The following is a 19,964-nucleotide window of genomic DNA, read 5'->3' as shown; positions in this document are numbered from 1 at the left end:
ATGTATGCTACAATCTATAAGAACCTTACACTATGGTAGTTTATATCAACAATCCCACTAGTCTAAACATTAACAAAGGAAATACGAAGTTTAAAATTACAGTGCAAAGGTTTTAGAGTCAATTGACTTTTCCTTTTTTGTTTTCGTCATTGGCTGACCTGGAAAAATTTGTACAAAATTATATATCTATAACCATTTTTTTTTTAGGTGGGGCATTTTAGTACAGCTGGAAAAAAAAAGAAAACCGTATAACAAATCGCTGCCAAATATAAATTATCATTGCATGTATGAAAAAAATTCGATATGGTTCATGAAAAGTTCAACTATCAAAACCAACTTTTCATTGGGAACCGTGAACATTCACCTTCAATTTTTTTGCCCTTCCTTGTAACAATGACATTCAATATGATTTGGTTGGGGTTAAGTGCTTAGAGGAATATGTTCCATTGGTGCAAGATGCACGCGTTGTTGGAAATGTTATTTTTTCTCCTTTTTGGCTGCTTTTTTCTTGTTCCCTCCTGAAGGTGCAGGAGTCTTTACTTCCTGTTTCACAGCAGCATTAAGAGTAGCAGTCCCCGGAATATATATATTCTGTCTGTAGTCAGGTACATGCTGCAAAGTGAATTGAGGCCCGTAGCAGGCACCAAGACCCATAGTCCCTGTTCCTCCTCCAATGTTGGAGCCTTCAGCAGCTTCTGTAAGAGCAGAGTGAAAATTAGATATACAAAAAATTTATTTAACCTCACATTCAGGCTACACAATAGATCCACCCCCTAACAGTGTTGGTGTTCAAATTCAGAACACCACACATAAAGGACAACTATCAAAGAAGCGGTCATTCTGTAAACCCCCCCCATATTTATAGAGCTATTAGCCAGTAACAAGAGAAGGCTTTTCAGAAGTCTCTTATCAAAGTTTGTGTGAAGGAAATTCCAGTCCATCAGAGCCCTGCTTCATGGATCGGCGTCGAGACCAGGACTGTACCATGTAGATAGGTGTCACTATTCACAGAGAAATGGTTTACAACTATCGATAAACACTTTTCTTTAATACTCTGTATTAGGGTTCACATTACCACTAGGGCCAGGGGCGCTGTATTTATTACATCAGTTCTCTCTGTCTGCTTTAAAATCATCCTTCACTTCTAACACAGCTCACAAATACTTCACTGTGTTCTCCTCACAGTATACACAGAGGCTGAGGAGGAAAGCTGATCTGATCAATTGAGGTAACAGGTAGCTAGAGGTGCTGGGATATGGCTGTGATATTACTAGCAGTGGAGATATAAATACTTATCAGGCATACACCACTGTATATGGGTATGTATACACCACTCCTGACTGACTGCTCGTGATGTTTCACTTCTGGCTCCTGTCTGCAGCTTGTAGCAACCTCTGCTCCATGCAGGGAGAGGAGAAACCTTGATAAATATATCTTTCTAAACAGTCAGATAAGTGAAGACAATAAAGGGGCCCATACACTGTTCGATTTCAGTGTTCAATGGATCGAATCGTTTCATTGCAAATCAATGCATCAAACGACCAATTGATAGATTTGCGGCACATTTCGATCGATTTGATCTATCTGACAGGATGGAAAATCTAGGTCGATCTGCTACCATAGAGTTGCATTGGATCTAATGGTGAAGTAATGCCTTTAGATCGATTTTCAATAGATTTCCAATAGATTTAATTCTGAAAATCTATTGGAAATCTGTTCCTAGTGTGTGGCACACATCAGATAGGTTCCTGTCAGATTCAACCTGACTGGCATCTGACAGAAATCTATCTGATGGTCGTCGAATCTGCTGCAAATCTATCATGTATGGCCACCTTAACACACACATTTCTGCTAATTTAACCCCTTATCACCACATGAATAAGATTCTTTCAGCTGGGTGATTACTAGACCATACACTGAGGAGTTGATAGCAACCTCCCCTGTACAGGAACATGGTCTGTCCTGCAGATTGGACATATTTTTTTATCTGGATGTGTCGGGATAATATTACAGCAGAGAGGCAGAGCTGTGTGAGAAAAGAAACCGCCTCTTGTACTTGACGTTATGTGTGCACTAACATACAGCATTTAAAAAAAAATGCTTTAATCGATAAATGTCTTTTAATGCTTGTTTCTGCCCTGCCCACACATACTACTTTCTCACAGATCATATGAGAACAGCTGAGAGATTTTTCAACTACAGAGAAAGGATCTAAAGAGAAGGACCCTTACTTAATTCCGGTTCTTGGATGCTTACATCCGCCATTCAGAATTAGCTCTTCCTGGCTGTAATCTTTGTTTATTTTAAAACTAACTGAAGCAGAGAGAGACACATGATCAGGCACATAGAGCTGCAGCTGCTGAGTTATTTACACACTATTTTAATGCTGTATTTCTGCTTTCTGCCATTCTGAAGTCATTTCAGTCACAGGATTACAGCCTGTAAGGACTGTTTCTGTATGCTGGATGTGCTGGGTACAGTCCTCCATATTAATCCCCACTGTGAAAACTGTTCTCTGTAAATTTCATATTTTCTTCACATAATAAATGCAAAGATGAAAAAAAAGCCTTTGTATTGCTATTTGCTAGTAATTACTGGAAATATACATGGCATTTAGAATTTTAGTTAACTTTGATAGTTGTCCTTTAAGCATCAATCAGCACTGAACCTGGCTTTAGTCTACATGAATCTGATACTAGGAAGGATATGAAACGCTTCGTGAAGCGCAAATTAAATTAACCTTCCTGGCGGTAACCCCGAACTTAGTTTGGGGTAAGCTGCGCAGGAGGATTTCTCAGGCCCTGCTTGGCCGATTTGCAAAATTTTTTTTCTTTGCTAGCTGCGTGTGCATACCGATCGCAGCCACTCAGCGCCGATTCGCCACTACCCGCCGCGCCGCCCCCCCCCCCCCAGACCCTTTGCGCAGCCTGGCCTATCAGCGCCAGGCAGCGCTGAGGGGTGGATCGGGACTCCCAATGACATCATGACGTCGGTGACGTCATCCCACCCGTCGCCATGGCGACGGGGGAAGCCCTCCAGGAAATCCCGTTCTTTGAACGGGATTTCCTGATCGCAGATCACCGGAGGCGATCGAAGCGGGTGGGGGGGGGGGGTGCTGCTGCACAGTAGCTATCTGTGGGGGGGGGGGGGTGCTGCTGCACAGTAGCTATCATCGCTACATGATTTTAAAAAAATAAATAAAAACCTGTCGGCAGATTAAGTGCTGAATGTTCTTCTGAATTCAAACACTAACACTACTCCCTGATACTCATCACTGTCTAATAGTGATGGTCATGTCTAGCAGAACTCACAGAGAAGCATGTCATTTGTTTGATCAGCTGATAGATTTGCAAAGCTCTGATTTGCTGTGATCACAACCTGCTTTAGCACATAATCATTGTGACGAACATTACGGAAAGTCGTGCGTAATCGCCAACAACTTTCGTAATAGCCCAGCCCATTACTGTCTGTAACGATATGTGTCAGCAAGTAACAGAGTTCTGATTATTAGGTGATCTGCAGTATCACCTATAATACAGATATATACCTGATTATATGGTGATCTGCAGAATCACCAAGAATACAAGTATACCTGACAGCTAATGTGATAGCTACTAGCAAAGTATAGTGCCTGGTGCAACAGTAGTACTGATAGGTTTAGCTATACCTCACCAGAGGAGCTGGTGGGTACTAACAGTACAGAGCCCCTCACCAGAGACAAGGGCCCTCTAGTGAGAGTAGAGTGGTCAGACTAATCAAGTTGGCAACAGACAGACAGATACAGTACAAAATCAGAAGGCAAAGGCAAGAAGGTTTTAACAGGCAGAGTCGGCAGCAAGATCAGACGGGCAGAAGTACAGAATCACTGAGCGGAAGAGTAGTCAAAACGAGCCAGAGTCATACATAGATAATATACAGTATATCACTTATAATTATAGCTATCAAACAATTCATATCTCTGTGTGAAATCCCCGGTTTCCTCCCGGATCAAAGCACACCGGATCTATCTAAGGTCTGAGCGCTAACACGAAGTATTCGCAACAGCAGACAAGTTGCGAGTGATTCTGCAAGGCTTAAGAAGCAGAGGAGACCCCTCCGGCACGCCCACTCCCATCAACCAATGAGGAGCGGCGAGCGTCTCCTCTGACGTCAGCCGACCGCCCGGTCAGCTGACGTGCTTCCTCCCCGCATAAAGGTCCTGTCTGCGCGTGCGTGCACGCGACAATGCAACCCTATGTGCTGCTGACAAACCCGTCCTCCGCGTACTAGATGCCCGAGGCATGGATAGATCGCTAGGCAGGCAGATGGTATCGCTGTTCACCGCAGCTGTCTCTTCAATGTTTGTTACACTGTCAGTCCTGTGTAAATGTAAACAAATGTCTTTCCTTTCCCTCTTTTCTGAAGGGAAGCAAACCCCTCACCCATAGAGGAATGTCACAGGTGGCTAACCCTCCTGCTGAGACCATTTGGTCTACAGCATTCCCAAAAGATACCAGATACAACCAGTAAAGATAAGGGATTCCCTCCAGAATCTTAGAATCAAACAAAGAGAACTTTAATGTATTTGTAATTCAAAATAGGCTTGTCACAGAAAGACAAAAAATAAATTTTCTGATACCCATAAACCAGTTCTATCATCCACCCGAATTACAATTTTCCAACTGTCAGGGGTCATTCGGGAAACTGCTTTATTCAGCATGCGCAGACCGAACGCGACAGAATAGGCATGTGTAGCCTCATTGATACAGGGTCGCAGGCCGCTTATGAATATAGTCTCGGATTTGTGATACGCCAATCTGGGGCGGAGTCACACAGATGATTAATAAATGCTACATTTTCTGCTCTGAGTTCTGGGGGCGACAACCTTGCTGATTAGGAGTTAACTCCCGCCTTAAACACACCTACTTTCCAGGTAAAGACAGCCCAAAACTCAGTTCCTATAAAAGTTGGGGCAGGAACAAACCCACCCAGTTCTCCAAAATGTATGCGTTCCAGGAGGACCGAACACATGCTTTCTTTCAAGGACTTTTCTGATATCAATGCCTGCATTTGAACCGGACTCTGTTTCTTCATTCTCCAAATGGACTGCTCAGCTGTAACTAAAGTAAGAACTTTCTGATTTTATCCCTTTTATTTTTAAGCTTTGTGTGCATATGTTAATTAGTGTATATCATTTAGCGGTTACGACCTGTTGCTGAACATACACAATCGTACCTATTCTCCTGAAACCGCTACCCTGTGTTTAATAGAAGTGTACATTTATAACCCGTATGCTTGGACCCGGCTCAGATATTCAGATCTGACCCAGATTCCTGCATACTGCAAAGGGTTAACAGCGTTCTCGAAGTATTAGCATAATTACAGTAGCGGGCTGTGTAACCCGCTTGGTGGCAGATCTTTGAATTGTATGTGTGCGGTGAATCCTTTGGCGTCCGAACGCCCCTCTGCTAGTCGGTTCATCAACTTGCGAAGTCAGGTTACACTTTGTGATGAGCAAAATGACAGTGTGAGAGGATTTCTGACTCTGATCGATTGACCTTGATCGCAGACCGGCCCTTGCGGTCTGTGACAATCATGACTAGCAAATCAGGGGCATACATATCTATCACCTGTCCAAACTGATCACATACTTCTACGTGAGTTCTCCCAGACATGACCATCACTACTTTCTTATATAGTGATTAGAGATGGTCTACTCAAATAAAGTGACTGATCTCTAAATGTGATATCTTTATTCTGCTTCTTGCTTTAGCCTACATAGGGAGCAGAAATGAGACACAACAATGTGACTCTGACCATCGAGCATAAGACTTACAAATCAATCACTTTATAAGGCTGAGTACATGCTTTTCCATGAATTGTCTATGAGAGGAATATATCTGGGGGAAATTCAACCATCTATAGCAGTGATTTATAAAATAAATGGTTTCTCACTCCTTTGGACTCACAGAAGGCTTGGACAGATGAACAGTTCAGTTAGGTTCACTGAGGCCAGAAACCCACTAGGAGCGATTTTATGAGCGCTTTGTGATTTGAAAACTCTTGCTAATGCAATGCTATGGGTGTGGTCCCACCTGAGCAATGTGATTCTATGAAAATCCCCCATAGCATTGCATTAGGAAGAGCATTTTCAAATCACTAGCGATTAGAAATCGCTCCTAGTGGGTTTCTGGCCAGAAGGTGATTTTGACACCAGGCATTGTCTGCAGGAGGTTATTTTTTAGCACTGGGCCTTCTGGCACACTTCCTTGAGTAATTTTAGTACTCAGCATTTAACTATAATAAACCAAAAATGCCCAAAATGAAAGGTGATGGAAGGTGAGTATCGGTTATTGGTAAGGGTTAGGTGTCAATTAGGAGGATTAAGTTGATAGGGTAAGGTTAACTTTAGTTGATGGAAATCTAAAGTGAACCGAGCAGCATTTTTAGCCCCAAGGCATCTCAATAGTACACAAAAAATCCAGTCTAACAATGTGGCTCATTACTAAAAAAGATTGATTTTACCTTTTATTTTTACATTTAAATGTTTGTTAGAGGGTTTTATTACCCTAATTCCACAGCCTGCCATCCATAGAATGAGCAGACAGATATGGACTGCTGTATTAGCAGTGGCAATGAGCAAACAAAAGCTTTCATCAGCGGGGGGGGGGGGGGGGTGTAAAACACTGTGCTTCAAACAGTTTAGAGAAGTCACATTTGATTACCTTCACACCTTACCCTGGATAAATAAGGGCAGAGGGAAAGGGGAGGGGGGAGGACATCTCCTACAGCTATTAGAAAACAGAACAAACTGCAGAATAAAATTTGTCTGGATCCCCTTAAGGATAAGCATCAGAAAGAAGTCAAATGAGTGGTTATAGTTAGACATTAGGAAGGAATTAGCTTTAAAGAGAGTCTGAAGCGAGAATAAATCTCGCTTCAGACCTCATAGTTAGCAGGGGCATGCGTGCCCCTGCTAAACCGCCGCTATCGCGCCGCAAAACGGGGTCCCTGATCCCCCAAATCCCCTCGGTGCAGCGGGGAAGCGCTTCCTGGTTGGGGCAGGGCTAACCGCCGCAGCCCTGCCCCACGCGCGTCTGGCAGCGCGTATCTCCGCCTCTCCCCCGCCCCTCTCAGTCTTCCTTCACTGAGAGGGGCGGGGGAGAGGCGGTGATGCGCCGCTGATAGACGCGACTGGAGGCAGGGCTGCAGCCGTTAGCCCTGCCTCCAGGAACGACCAAGTCTGCGACCAAGTCTTGCGGGGGTGGGTTTGGGGGTGAAGGGACCCCCGTTTAGAGGCGCAATAGCGGCGGTTTAGCAGGGGCACACATGCTCCTGCTAACTATGAGCTCTGAAGCGAGATTTATTCTCGCTTCAGAGTCTCTTTAAGGGGGAGGGTAATGTGCAATGAAAGGGATTAGTTTGGGTTAGGCTTTTGACAAGAGAGATTAAAGCAGCATGCATAGTAAAATAGCAGTGTAAAGTATGTTTAAAGTACCTCTGTCACTGGGGTAAGGTATTTAAGCTAGAAAAACGGGTTAATACCAATGGAAGGAATGTTTGCAAGAAAAATACAGTAATTCCCACTGCAGTTGACAGCTGTTCAGATGTGTGTCTCTGGTTACTCAGCTGACATATTCCATTGCCTTCAAAGAAAATATCCCGCTGAGTTGGCAGATACTGATCTGAGGACACTTGTCAGGCCATGAGCTGACATTAAATAAAATCCATATCTGCAGGAGACACTCCCTCCGGAGTGTTTAATGCCTTCCCTAGGTTAAGTACCTTAAAGTGTCAGAGGTACTGTCAGGAGCATAAAATTGATAATTCATGCAGATCCTAGGTAGGCAACCGATATAATTCTTTATCCTAGCAAACTCAGTCTTTAACTAAATTTAGCATAAATATGTAGCTCCATAGGATGTCATTAAGTACCACTCCTATAGTGTGGAACAGTTGCGGGGATAAAATAAAAAATCATACAGTATTCTCATGCATGTACACATAATCAATTAGATTCAATTGGGTGCATGCACAAAACTGCATTAAAGAGATCCATGTAGCTTTTCTTTTTCTGCAGTTTGTCCTGGTTTCTAATAGCTGTAGGAGCTGCCATTCCCCCCCCCCCCTCTCCTTCCCTCTGCATTTTTTTTATCCAGGGAAAGGTAATCAAGTGTGACTTCTATTAACTCTTAGAAGCACATTGTACTTCCTCCTCACCCCCTGCTGATGAAATATTTTGTTTGCTCATTGCTACTGCTAATTACAGCAGTCCTAATCTGCCTTTTCTTTTTCAATAGACAGCAGGCCATGGAAGTAGGGTAATAAAAGCCTTTAACACACATTTAAATGTAAAAAGAAGAGGTAGCATGGATTTTTTTTTGTAATGAGCCACATTGTTACCATACATTTTTAATGTGCTATTAAGAGGCACTGAGCGCTAAAAATGCTACTTGGTTTACTTTAAGCAGAATTATATGCGTAAATTCTTACCGCATGATGAGTAGAGCAGAATGCAATACATTACATGCAATACATTACATGCTACTCATCATGCATACGACTTTACGCATGTAATTCTGCTTAACACAGTTTAGTGCATACACCCCAATATCTCCCCAGACAATAATGTCAGTGTGGACTAGCCTATAGTTCACTGTTGAAGGACATGTTGGATGTCATTTACAAACACTCTCCAGAGTTGGAAATATTTTAAGCATACTGGAGAACATTAGTGATCCTTCAAACTAGGCCTGGTTACAATAAACATTACCTATCGTTATATGTTAAAGGAAACATCAGCCAAAATAAGCTTCCCCCCAACCTACTTACCCGGGGCTTCCTCCAGCCCCTTGCCGCCGCTACGTCCAGCGCCTCAGCTCCACTCCCAGCCGCCGGCCCGAGGTCCCCGCCGGTGCAGAGGCTGACCTCAAGGTCGTCCTCTACTGCGTCTGCGCTGCTGTCAATGAGGTCCGAGTTGTCCGGAGTGTACTGCGTAGGCGCAGTAGAGGACGACCTTTAAGGCTTAGTTCACACTATGGGCCAGACCCAATTAAATTTTTCTCCTAAGTTTTCTCCAGGGAGATCATTTTCATCTTCTATTTAAAATAAGGAACACTGCAGTTGAAAAAGTACAAAAAAGTAGGTGATAGTGAAAGTACTATAAAATTATGTTGACTATTTTCTTGCTAATGAGGTGTCAAAATATCATCTAGGAGAAATCTTTGAGAAAAAATGAGTTGGATCAAGCCGGAGTGTGTATTGCATAATGCCTGTGCTACAATGAGAGCGTAACGCAATGTACACTTGCTCACTACTGACACATTATGCAGAGAGGCACTGTAGAAAGGGATAGCTAATGTGGTTCATTACAGTGCAGAGATGTGAACATGCCCATACAGTTGTCTGGGTAGTATTTTCACATGCAGCAACACAGAGTGAGCAACGCAGGGTGCAGCCAGCAACACAGAGTGAGCAACGCAGGGTGCAGCAACACAGGGTGAACAAAACAGGTTGCAGCAACACAGGGTGCAGCAACACAGGCTGCAGCAATACAGGGTGAGCAACACAGCGTAAGCAACACAGGGTGCAGCAACACAAGGTGAACAACACAGCAAGAGTAATGGCCCATACTCACGGGCTACAATTGTCGCCGCAACTGTCGCTAGTCCGTGTGTATGCGGACTAGCGACAGCAACCTAATAGCTGGAGCACTGAGTTTCCGGCGGGGGGGGGGGGGGGGGGGGGGGGAGGAATGTCGGCGACAGCTTCCGTCGCATCACTGGTCCCTCTTCCACGGTGTGTATGCGGAGGGACCTGGCGACGAGCTGTCGCCGAACTGTCGCGCACACGCTCCCGTGTGCTAGCGACACTCTACAAAAGTAGCCCGTGAGTATGGGCCATAACACACGGTGCAGCAACACAGGGTGAGCAACACAGCAAGAGTGTGCAGCAACACAAAGTGAGCAACACAAGGTGAGCAACACAGGGTGCAGCAACACAGGGTGAGCAACACAGCGTAAGGAACACAGGGTGCAGCAACACAAGGTGAACAACACAGCAAGAGTAATGGCCCATACTCACGGGCTACAATTGTCGCCGCAACTGTCGCTAGTCCGTGTGTATGCGGACTAGCGACAGCAACCTAATAGCTGGAGCACTGAGTTTCCGGCGGGGGGGGGGGGGGGGGAGGAATGTCGGCGACAGCTTCCGTCGCATCACTGGTCCCTCTTCCACGGTGTGTATGCGGAGGGACCTGGCGACGAGCTGTCGCCGAACTGTCGCGCACACGCTCCCGTGTGCTAGCGACACTCTACAAAAGTAGCCCGTGAGTATGGGCCATAACACACGGTGCAGCAACACAGGGTGAGCAACACAGCAAGAGTAACACAGGGTGCAGCAACACAGCAAGAGTGTGCAGCAACACAAAGTGAGCAACACAAGGTGAGCAACACAGGGTGCAGCAACACAGGGTGAGCAACACAGGGTGCGGTAACATGCATAGTGTGAATGCACACTGAATGTTTCCTACACTTGCATGGGTCATTGCTGTAAGAACAGCAAACATTTCAGCTATCTTTACTATTGGGTAAGTGACCCACAGGTAAAAAAAAATCTTTGCCACCTAATAGTAGATCATTTGTAATAAATCCAGACCAGGTGCAAAGAAACACATATGTTCTGCAATTCTGGAGAACTTTTAAAAAATGGTATAAAGCCCTACTAAACATAAAGCTTATCTAAACCACAAATAAAACACTACTAGCGGACCCGCAGCATAGCATACGCTGCATAAGAGGGTAGCGGGCAGGAAGGGGATATTGGGCACAGCGGCGGGGAGGGGGGTCAGACCCCCCCTCCCTCACCTGGGTCCCCTATCTGCGCCCCCCCTCCAGCTTAAGGTTAGCAGCAGCCGCCGCCGCCGCTATTAGTAAGAGGCAGCGGGCGGGGATGACTCACCTCTTCCGCGTTCCAGCGTGCGTTCCACTGTCGTCACTTCCTGCAATGCCGCCCACTGTATTGTAAGTGGACGGCATTGCAGGAAGTGAGGACAGTGGAACGCATGCTGGAACGCGGAAGAGATGAGTCATCCCCGCCCACTGCCTCTTACTAATAGCGGCGGCTGCTGAACTTAAGCTAGAGGGGGAGCACAGATATGTGCCCAATACCCCCTTGCTGGCCGCTACCCCCTCCAGCGCGGCGGACCCCCTCCAGCTCGGTGGCAAGTCTAGAACTGCCCCTGGGGGCAGGGCGCTACTTCTTCTTGCTTGGACCGGCCCCTTCTTGTTCCTTGGACCGGCCCTGGGGGCAGGGCGCTACTTCTTCTTCTTGCTTGAAGGTTGAGGTACTTAGCCTATTATATATATAGATATACTGTACAGCATGGCTAGTGCTGACTAATTCAGCACTGTCTGGTATCGCGTACTACTACTCTGTTTCTGTAGGCAGTGTGTTTGTGGCCTCCTCCAGCCCCAGGTGTCCTTGTCCCCCACTCAGAGCTAGAGCAGCATCACTACTGTCCAGATCCAGCCATCCTCCGGTGGCTCTAGGTCTCACAGACTAAAGCTAGGTGGTGTGCACATGCTCATGTGACAAACTAATGTTGTTTTGGGAAAGCTAGTACTGGTGCCACTGGAACTGGCACCAGCTGATGCAGTCCTAGCTGTCTAGACGATGCTAGTAAAACGTCGATTAAACCTCCTATACCAATACATATGTAAAAAGTTAGCTGGGTATTGTAAGACTAATAGGTCAGTGTTCAACTAGTCAGCAGTAAACCAGTACAGATATTACCGTTAATACTCGCATATAAGCCGACCCGCATATAAGCCGATGCCCCAACTTTTACCTGAAAAAACAGGGAAAAATGATTGACCTCCATATAAGCCGGGGGTAGGAAATGCTGGATTGGTGCAGGCCGCGTGATCCCCCCAGTGTGTCCCAGTATAGCTAGTATAGTGCCCAGTATGGGTAGGTAGTGCCTCAGTATAGCTAGTAAAGTTCCCAGTATAGCTAGTATAGTGCCCAGTATAGCTAATAAAGTGCACAGTATAGCTAGTAAAGTGCCCAGTATAGCTAGTGTAGTGCCCAGTCTGGGTAGGTAGTGCCCCAGTATAGCTAGTATAGTGCCCAGTATAACTAGTATAGTGCCCCAGTATTGGTAGGTAGTGCCCCAGTAGAGCTAGTAAAGTGCACAGTATAGCTAGTATAGTGCCCAGTATAGCTAGTAAAGTGCCCAGTATAGCCAGTAAAGTGCCCAGTATAGCCAGTATAGTGCCCAATATAGCCAGTATAGTGCCCAGTATAGCCAGTATAGTGCCCAGTATAGTGCCCAGTATAGCTAGTATAGTGCCCAGTATAGCAAGTATAGTACCCAGTATAGCCAGTAAAGTGCCCAGTATAGCCAGTATAGTGCCCAGTATAGCCAGTATAGTGCCCATTATAGCCAGTAAAGTGCCCAGTATAGCCAGTATAGTGCCCAGTATAGCCAGTATAGTGCCCAGTATAGTGCCCCCCCTCCTCCTCGCCCCACGGCCGCCGCTGCTATTACCTGTTCAGCCAGCGGCTGCTTCCTCTAATCTGGGTTCCCCTCTCCATCATGCATATAAGTGTATCACGCGACCGGCGCTGCTGCTGTGACGAGGTAGGAGAGAGCGCGGCTTCCTGTAACGGCGATGTGTATCGCCGTTACCAGGGGAAGCGCTCTTTCCTGCCTCGTCACAGGCGCGCTGCTGTGATACACTTATACGCATGATGGAGAGGGGAACCCGGATAAGAGGAAGCGGCCGCTGGCTGAACAGGTAATAGCAGGCCGCGGAGGGAGCGGGCGGGGGAGGGGGGGGGGGGGGGTGCGGACCACCACCCACCACCCAAGACTCGCATACAAGCCGACCCCCCCCACTTTTGATCCCCTTTTTGGGGTTCAAAGATTCGGCTTGTATGTGAGTATATACGGTATTAAGTTTAGTAAGGTTGAAAGTCTTCATTAGTCTTCATTTCCAATGATATACTGGCAACTTTAGAATGTGTATAACCAACTGCACAACCCAAAAAATTGCACATTGCAGTACATTTAGAGACTAACCTGTTGCTGATGCCAAAATCATGGCTTGAAGCCTTTCTGTTTCCATTGGATTATTTGGCCAAACGCCAGCTTCCTCACCATTTTGTGCGCTAGTAATCAGATATGTAAAACAGGAAAAAAATGCAGAATTTTGCATTAATACAATGTTATACATTTTAAATGTAAACAAGCATGTGTAAAACTCACAAAGGTAAACTGAAGAAACACATGGCTATGTAATATCCCCGCTTAGTTGAAACAGTTGTGAAGTAGGTAAACAGAGTCCACCCTTACCTTCTTTTTAAAACTGTTTTTAACCGTATATACTCAACTATAAGTCTTGAAATTTGGGCCTGGGTCACTAAGTAAAATACGGGTTGACTTATACAAGAGTCACAGAAATCACTGAGCACACTGTGTATGATTAGTGATATTCCCATTTGCAGCAATTTACCCAGTGGTAAGTGACACTTTCTTAATAAAGGAAATGACAAGAATAAACAGATCTTAGAGTCCTGGCTACAACAATTAACAAGGAAAGGGGCAGGGGGAAAAATACTGGGCTGCAGGAAGAGGAGTGAATAATTGCTGCACTTGGGGGCCTTGAGGAATTATTGGCTGTACTTAGGGGACAGGAGGGGTTAATGGCTGCAATACTGTATGAAGTGCAGTCATTAATCGTTTCTGGTCCCCGAGTGCAGCTGTTAATTCTTCCTGGTCACCTCATGCAGCCAATAACTTTGCTGGATAGACTTATACTTGAGTCAATAAAAAATTCCAACTTAAGAGAGTAAAATATTGGAGTCGACTTATATTCGAGGGTATTACTGTCTTTAACTAGTTTTACTCTTATTGGCACCTCTGTTTACCTATTTTTTATTGATTATTGTCCACCCTGAGTGGAGGGGTTTTGCCTCTTTGTGACTTCTTAACGTGAGTGGGGTCGGCTTTGTTCTCCCCACCTATACCTACACAGTTGTTGCCTTGGACGTAACCCACAGTTGTGGGTATAACTCCATTTCATGTTTGCTCCCGCGCACATCATCGGGAGCTTACTGCACAGGTGCAGTACGAAGTTTTCTTGTACTGCGCCTGCGCAGTAAGCTCCCGATGACGGGAGTGAGCACGCGCATGGCCACGGCCGTGCAGCCACAGTGTAATTGGTCGCGTCATTATACCGGCGCCAGCAGCGGGGAATGGAGCATCGGAAGAGGACAGCGCGGGACATCTGCAGGGGGCCGTCCACAGAACCCCTTTAAGTGGCCAGGAAAAATCACTCAAGATCATTTTGGGTGTTTTTTTTACCAAATATGTACAGGTGTCCCCTGACACCTGCCAACTGCTAATGAGTGATTTGGTCTGTTAGAAAACCTTGCTCACTACTCTTAGGGCCCGTTCAGATCACAAATGTGGATGACCATGCGTGCGGAACGCGTGCGTTGCGCAACGCGTACGAACGCACGCCATCCACGTTTGTGTGCGTTGCATGGCTGATCCCATCACTGAAAAGTGAATGGGACAGCCGCGCGTTTTTACAAAATCTGCGTGCAGCATGCGTTCCCGGACCGCACAGGTCCGGAACGCATGCAGTGTGAACATCAGACAGTGCACTCTATGCACTGTCTGATGTCGTGCATGTCTGCCTCCTGCACGTGTTTCCAAAATGCGACTGGAAACGCGTGCAGTCTGAACGGGCCCTTATACACTGAAATTGGGGCCAACAGGCTGTTTTTTATCATCCTACCCCCTTTTGCTCTCTATACATATGTCCAGAGTATGCTGATTGGCAGATAGCCATGCGCAGTACCACGTCTTCTACGCATCCTACAGCTTCCAGAATCTTTCTGGCATCCATGCACAGCTCCCGGCGTGTCCCCTGACCAGATGCGGGTCAGGTGACACGCAGGGAGCCATACACAGAGGACACAGGAAAGCTGCCTGGGAGCTGTAGGTTACATAAGAAAGACGGCATCCTGAGAGATTGTTGGTTCTGCTGCTCTGGAGGGGCGGTTAGTGTTAAAGGGGCAGTATGGCGAACATAGCTTATTACAGTTAATAAAATAAATCATGTGCACAAGAGGCCCAAGGTAAAAAAAAAAAAGTAAACGGCTGGGGAAAAGTAAAGTGGTGTGTGACAGCACACATAGGCTGCAGCTGGGGGGGGGGGGGGGGGATACACAATTAAGTGACGGAGGTTAGAAAAGCTCATTAACCATGTGGGGGGAGAGCAACTGCCGTTCTGGCTAGAAAGATCCTCTCCCTCTGATAAGAAGTTACACGCTGCTCGTGGTGTGTTGTTTATACTCTGTAGTGTCTCTGGCTCTGAGACTGGACACGTGACATGCACAGTCTGTGTGAGAGAAAGGAGGGGCAGACTCAGCCAGAGACACTACAAAGATTAAACAACACATTGCAAGCAGCCTGTAACTTCTTATCAGAGGGAGAGGATCTTTCTAGTCAGAACGGCAGTTGCTCTCCCCCCACATGGTCAATGAGCCCTTCTGAACTCCATCAATTAATTGTGTATCCCCCCCCCCCGAATTCCCCCAATCAATCCCCCCTCCCCCTACCCCGCTGCAGCAATATGTGCTGTCACACAGACACCACTCTAATTTTCACCAGCCATTCAGTTTTTTATAACTTGGGCCTTTTGTGCCCATTATTTATTTTACTAACTAAAATCATCTATGTTCACCATACTGCCTCTTTAATTTATAGCTGGGTTAAGCAACCAGCAAGCACATGTATATAGCATCAGGCAATCACCGCTGGATACAGGGGGTTTTACTGTGTATAAACTGTTGTAACTAGTTAAAAACAATTTAAAAACACATTGGAAGCAACAACAAAAACATTGTTAATACTAAATGTTCAAATACAGAGTTGTTCGAAAGTACTGTAAATAATTTATCCGCGTTTCACTATGTTTAATACATGACTTGACTTACATTACAAATTCAACTTACAAACAACCTCATAGAATGGAACCGGTTTAAAAATAGGGTACTGCCTGCATATCCTGCTCCTTAATAAGTTTAGAGTTCTCTATAAAGATGTGTGACTATATAAGTAAGATACATATAAATAACAAAATAATACATTAGATTATAAACCCATGTTATAGAGATAAAGATACTAAAAAATGTACTAACCCACTGGTCCCTGGTCTTTGCGCTTGTGAAAAGTGCCAGTCCATGTTTGCTTGTGCCTGCTAATAGCGGAAAAATACAATAAAGTGAGTAATATAAATACAAATGTAAAATGAAGTAAAATAAATCTTAGGAAAGTTATAGCTATACATGAACACTGCATAGAGGCCAAAGGGTGGAGGTGGCAAAGCATGTGTGATTTTCTGGCTCGTGTGGACAAAGTGTATGTGCCAGTTGACTGGTCAGTGTTAGATATGTCGGTGAGTTAAAAATTTGCCAACATGGTATGCATATGCTGTGAGTCACTCCTGGTTATATTTCTTTCAAAACCATAGATGAAAGTCTCAATTCATTATAGTATGTTATACATCTTCCCTATGTGTCTGTGTGACCTTTAAATAGAAATACAGCAAACAAGTAAATACTATAGTAGCTCAGTGCATTTGCCCTGATCTTTAATTTCTAGGGTTACTAATTCATGCTGTTGCTTTGCAGGGGTAGTGCGTTGTGATCTAGGTGGTAGATGGCATTGTATAATACTATGGGCCATATTCACTGAACATTGGTAAAGTTGCCCTGCGCTGTTACTTATGCCAACTATGTATATGTAAAATATTTTAGCTGAAAGAACATAAATGTGTTTGTTTCTTTGCCATGCTTTTATTGCTGTCTGTAGCCCTTTGGGGTGACATTTTTCTCATTTTATAACATATGCGAACAGTTTTACTGAACAGGAAGTGTAGGAAACTCTCCAAGAGGGACATAAACAGCAGTACAATCTTTTTTTTGGAACAGAGTGGGGAACAGATAAGACTTCTGTGAGTTTTAATTACTGTGGAAAACAAATAAGTCTTACTGCAGATATCCTACCAAAATTAATACAATTTTTAATTGATAAAGGTTTAAATTACCTGTAAAGTTGCATAGAAAAGTTCAGGGCTTCAGTACATGATTGGTACTATAGATAGCAGTGAATTACTTGAGGATGTACTCTGGGCAATTCACCATACTATCCAAGGAAAAAACACATATACAGGATCTTCTCAAAAAATTAGCATATTGTGATAAAGTTCATTATTTTCTGTAATGTACTGATAAACATTAGACTTTCATATATTTTAGAATCATTACACACAACTGAAGTAGTTCAAGCCTTTTATTGTTTTCATTATTGATTATTTTGGCATACAGCTCATGAAAACCCAAATTTCCTATCTCAAAAAATAAGCATATTTCATCCGACCAATAAAAGAAAAGTGTTTTTAAAACAAAAAAAGTCAACCTTCAAATAATTATGTTCAGTTATGCACTCAATACTTGGTCGGGAATCCTTTTGCAGAAATGACTGCTTCAATGCGGCGTGGCATGGAGGCAATCAGCCTGTGGCACTGCTCAGGTGTTATGGAGGCCCAGGATGCTTCAATAGTGGCGTTAAGCTCATCCAGAGTGTTGGGTCTTGCGTCTCTCAACTTTCTCTTCACAATATCCCACAGATTCTCTATGGGGTTCAGGTCAGGAGAGTTGGCAGGCCAAATGAGCACAGTAATACCATGGTCAGTAAACCATTTACCAGTGGTTTTGGCACTGCGAGCAGGTGCCAGGTCGTGCCACGCCGCATTGAAGCAGTCATTTCTACAAAAGGATTCCCGGCCAAGTATTGAGTGCATAACTGAACATAATTATTTGAAGGTTGACTTTTTTTGATTTAAAAACACTTTTCTTTTATTGGTCGAATGAAATATGCTAATTTTTTTAGATAGGAAATTTGGGGTTTCATGAGCTGTATGCCAAAATCAGCAATAAGAAAAACAATAAAAGGCTTGAACTACTTCAGTTGTGTGTAATGAATCTAAAATATATGAAAGTCTAATGTTTATCAGTACATTACAGAAAAGAATGAACTTTATCACAATATGCTAATTTTTTTAGAAGATCCTGTATATGTCGATAAATACTTGTTCTACTTACATAATGTTTTTTGTACTGTCTAAATTTTTATTGCATGTGAATTTTATATAATAAATAAAGAGAAAACTGTTCCAAGCATTTTCCATCTTTACTGCATCTGACTGAAGCCAATCCTAATGTAATTTCCTCCCTTACTCTTTTTTTTACTTCTGCCTGAAATGGTGTATGCATTGAAAATCCTCGTCCCCACCAAGCTCTGTACTAACTTGCTTTGTAAATACATGTGAGCACAGCACAGATCGTATTCAACAGCTTCTGAAGAGGGGTGAGGTTACCTCATGTCACGCTCAACTGCCCTCAGCCAATCAGTGAGGAGCAGCAATGTGGGAGGGGAGATAACAAGCTTTCCTCTCCCCGGCAATGTACCAGAAAGGAGCCAAGCCGACTGAGAAAAGAGTCATTACAGTAGTAACATGTATGATCATATTGGAATGTTTGTAATGCAGACAGCATGTAGACTACATAATAAACACAGAGCAGTGGGTAAATGGAATTTGATTTTATGGCTGACAATCCCGCTTTAAGGTCCCATAACTATAATTTGGAATTTACACCACATTTCTTTTTTTATGGACTTCAAATTTCACTGAATATTATATACTGATTTATCACCTGTGGTTTACATCTTTTTAGATCACCAAAAGGTAATCAGCAACATCATATTTAAAATGTTTTTTCATTTGTACAGAGCTAAAAAAATTTTTTTTAGATATGGTGAAAAAAAAGTATGGATGAAACAACTCATAAAACTGTATAGTGCATCAGACCCCATTTTGTCTTTTGGAATTTAATGATTGAAATCTACGTCCTGTTTATGTCCAGTTATTTCTGCCAGGGCACAAATTTCAACCATCCCCGCCGCACAATCTCATCGCCGTTCCCGCTGCTGTTTGCGTCGCTGCACCCATTTGCTCTGCTGTCATGCTGACAGCAGAGCTTCCGCATATCAATCAGAAGCCAATTTAATTGGCTCCTGACCCCATGATTGCTGTGAGCCAATCACAGTGCTAGAAAGGACATGGACGGCTCTGGTCTTTAAGCGGCCAGAGCGGTTCGGTCCGCAAATGGTTAAGTACTCATGTTTGTATTTTATTTTGTACAACAACATAGAAAATTATCAATTATTAATAATAGCTATTAAATTGTTGCCCACTTTGCATGGAACAAGTAATAGTAATAATGCCTTCTGAGCTGAAGAAAGTCTCCCTAGGGGTGTATTTCAAGATAACCTATTCTAAATCTGTCTAGCTCTAGCCTTGTGGAGAAGGCTCCCCAATATGCACAAACAATATACAGTAGGAACATTCCAAAGAAGGTTTATCTCCTCTCTCTACCTTTAAATAGGTAAAATAGTACTTGAGCATTAGGGTGCCCTGTACAGTGCACCTGGGAAAGTATATAATGCAATACTCTGCAGTCCATAACATGTACCAAATATTCACTAACAAGACAAGCAGACCAGAGACATGTGCCACACATGTGTCCAAGAGTACCAGATATATAAGTATTTGATCCCCTGCTGATTTATCTTGCATGCCATCTGGCCAAGAAATGACCAGGCTATAATTGTAATGGGAGGTTTATTGTTGTTATACACAATGAGATTTTCTGGTAGATTTCTTGCCAGATCGATTATTTCCAGCATGTCCCATCTGATTTACAATCAATTTTCCGTTCACTTCTATGGAAAATCAATCGGATATGAGATCGGAAATGCTGAAAATAAACGTTCTGGCAAGAAATCTGCCAGAAAATCTCATTGTGTGTATTAGGCATTATGCTGGGAATACACAATGCGATCCGGC

The 19,964-nt window shown here is 44.0% G+C and overlaps 1 protein-coding gene across 5 annotated transcripts in view; it reads right to left on the bottom strand.

Annotated features, from left to right (window-relative positions):
• Positions 1–318: 318 nt before the first annotated feature.
• LOC137564204 (protocadherin gamma-A5-like) overlaps positions 319–19,964 on the bottom strand; it is a 110,053-nt gene continuing 90,407 nt past the window's right edge. For all 5 annotated transcript variants that reach the window (XM_068277768.1, XM_068277769.1, XM_068277771.1 and 2 more), the window contains exons 2-4: positions 16,195–16,253; positions 13,064–13,152; positions 319–695 (exon numbers count right to left, since the gene is read on the bottom strand). In XM_068277768.1, the coding sequence (XP_068133869.1) occupies positions 478–695; positions 13,064–13,152; positions 16,195–16,253 (366 nt within the window). In that variant the 3' untranslated portion in view covers positions 319–477. The remainder of the gene's footprint in view (positions 696–13,063; positions 13,153–16,194; positions 16,254–19,964) is intronic.

Source organism: Hyperolius riggenbachi, chromosome 3, assembly GCF_040937935.1.
Source record: "Hyperolius riggenbachi isolate aHypRig1 chromosome 3, aHypRig1.pri, whole genome shotgun sequence".
NCBI classification, from domain to species: domain Eukaryota; kingdom Metazoa; phylum Chordata; class Amphibia; order Anura; family Hyperoliidae; genus Hyperolius; species Hyperolius riggenbachi.
This window is presented reverse-complemented; position numbering and strand designations above follow the sequence as displayed.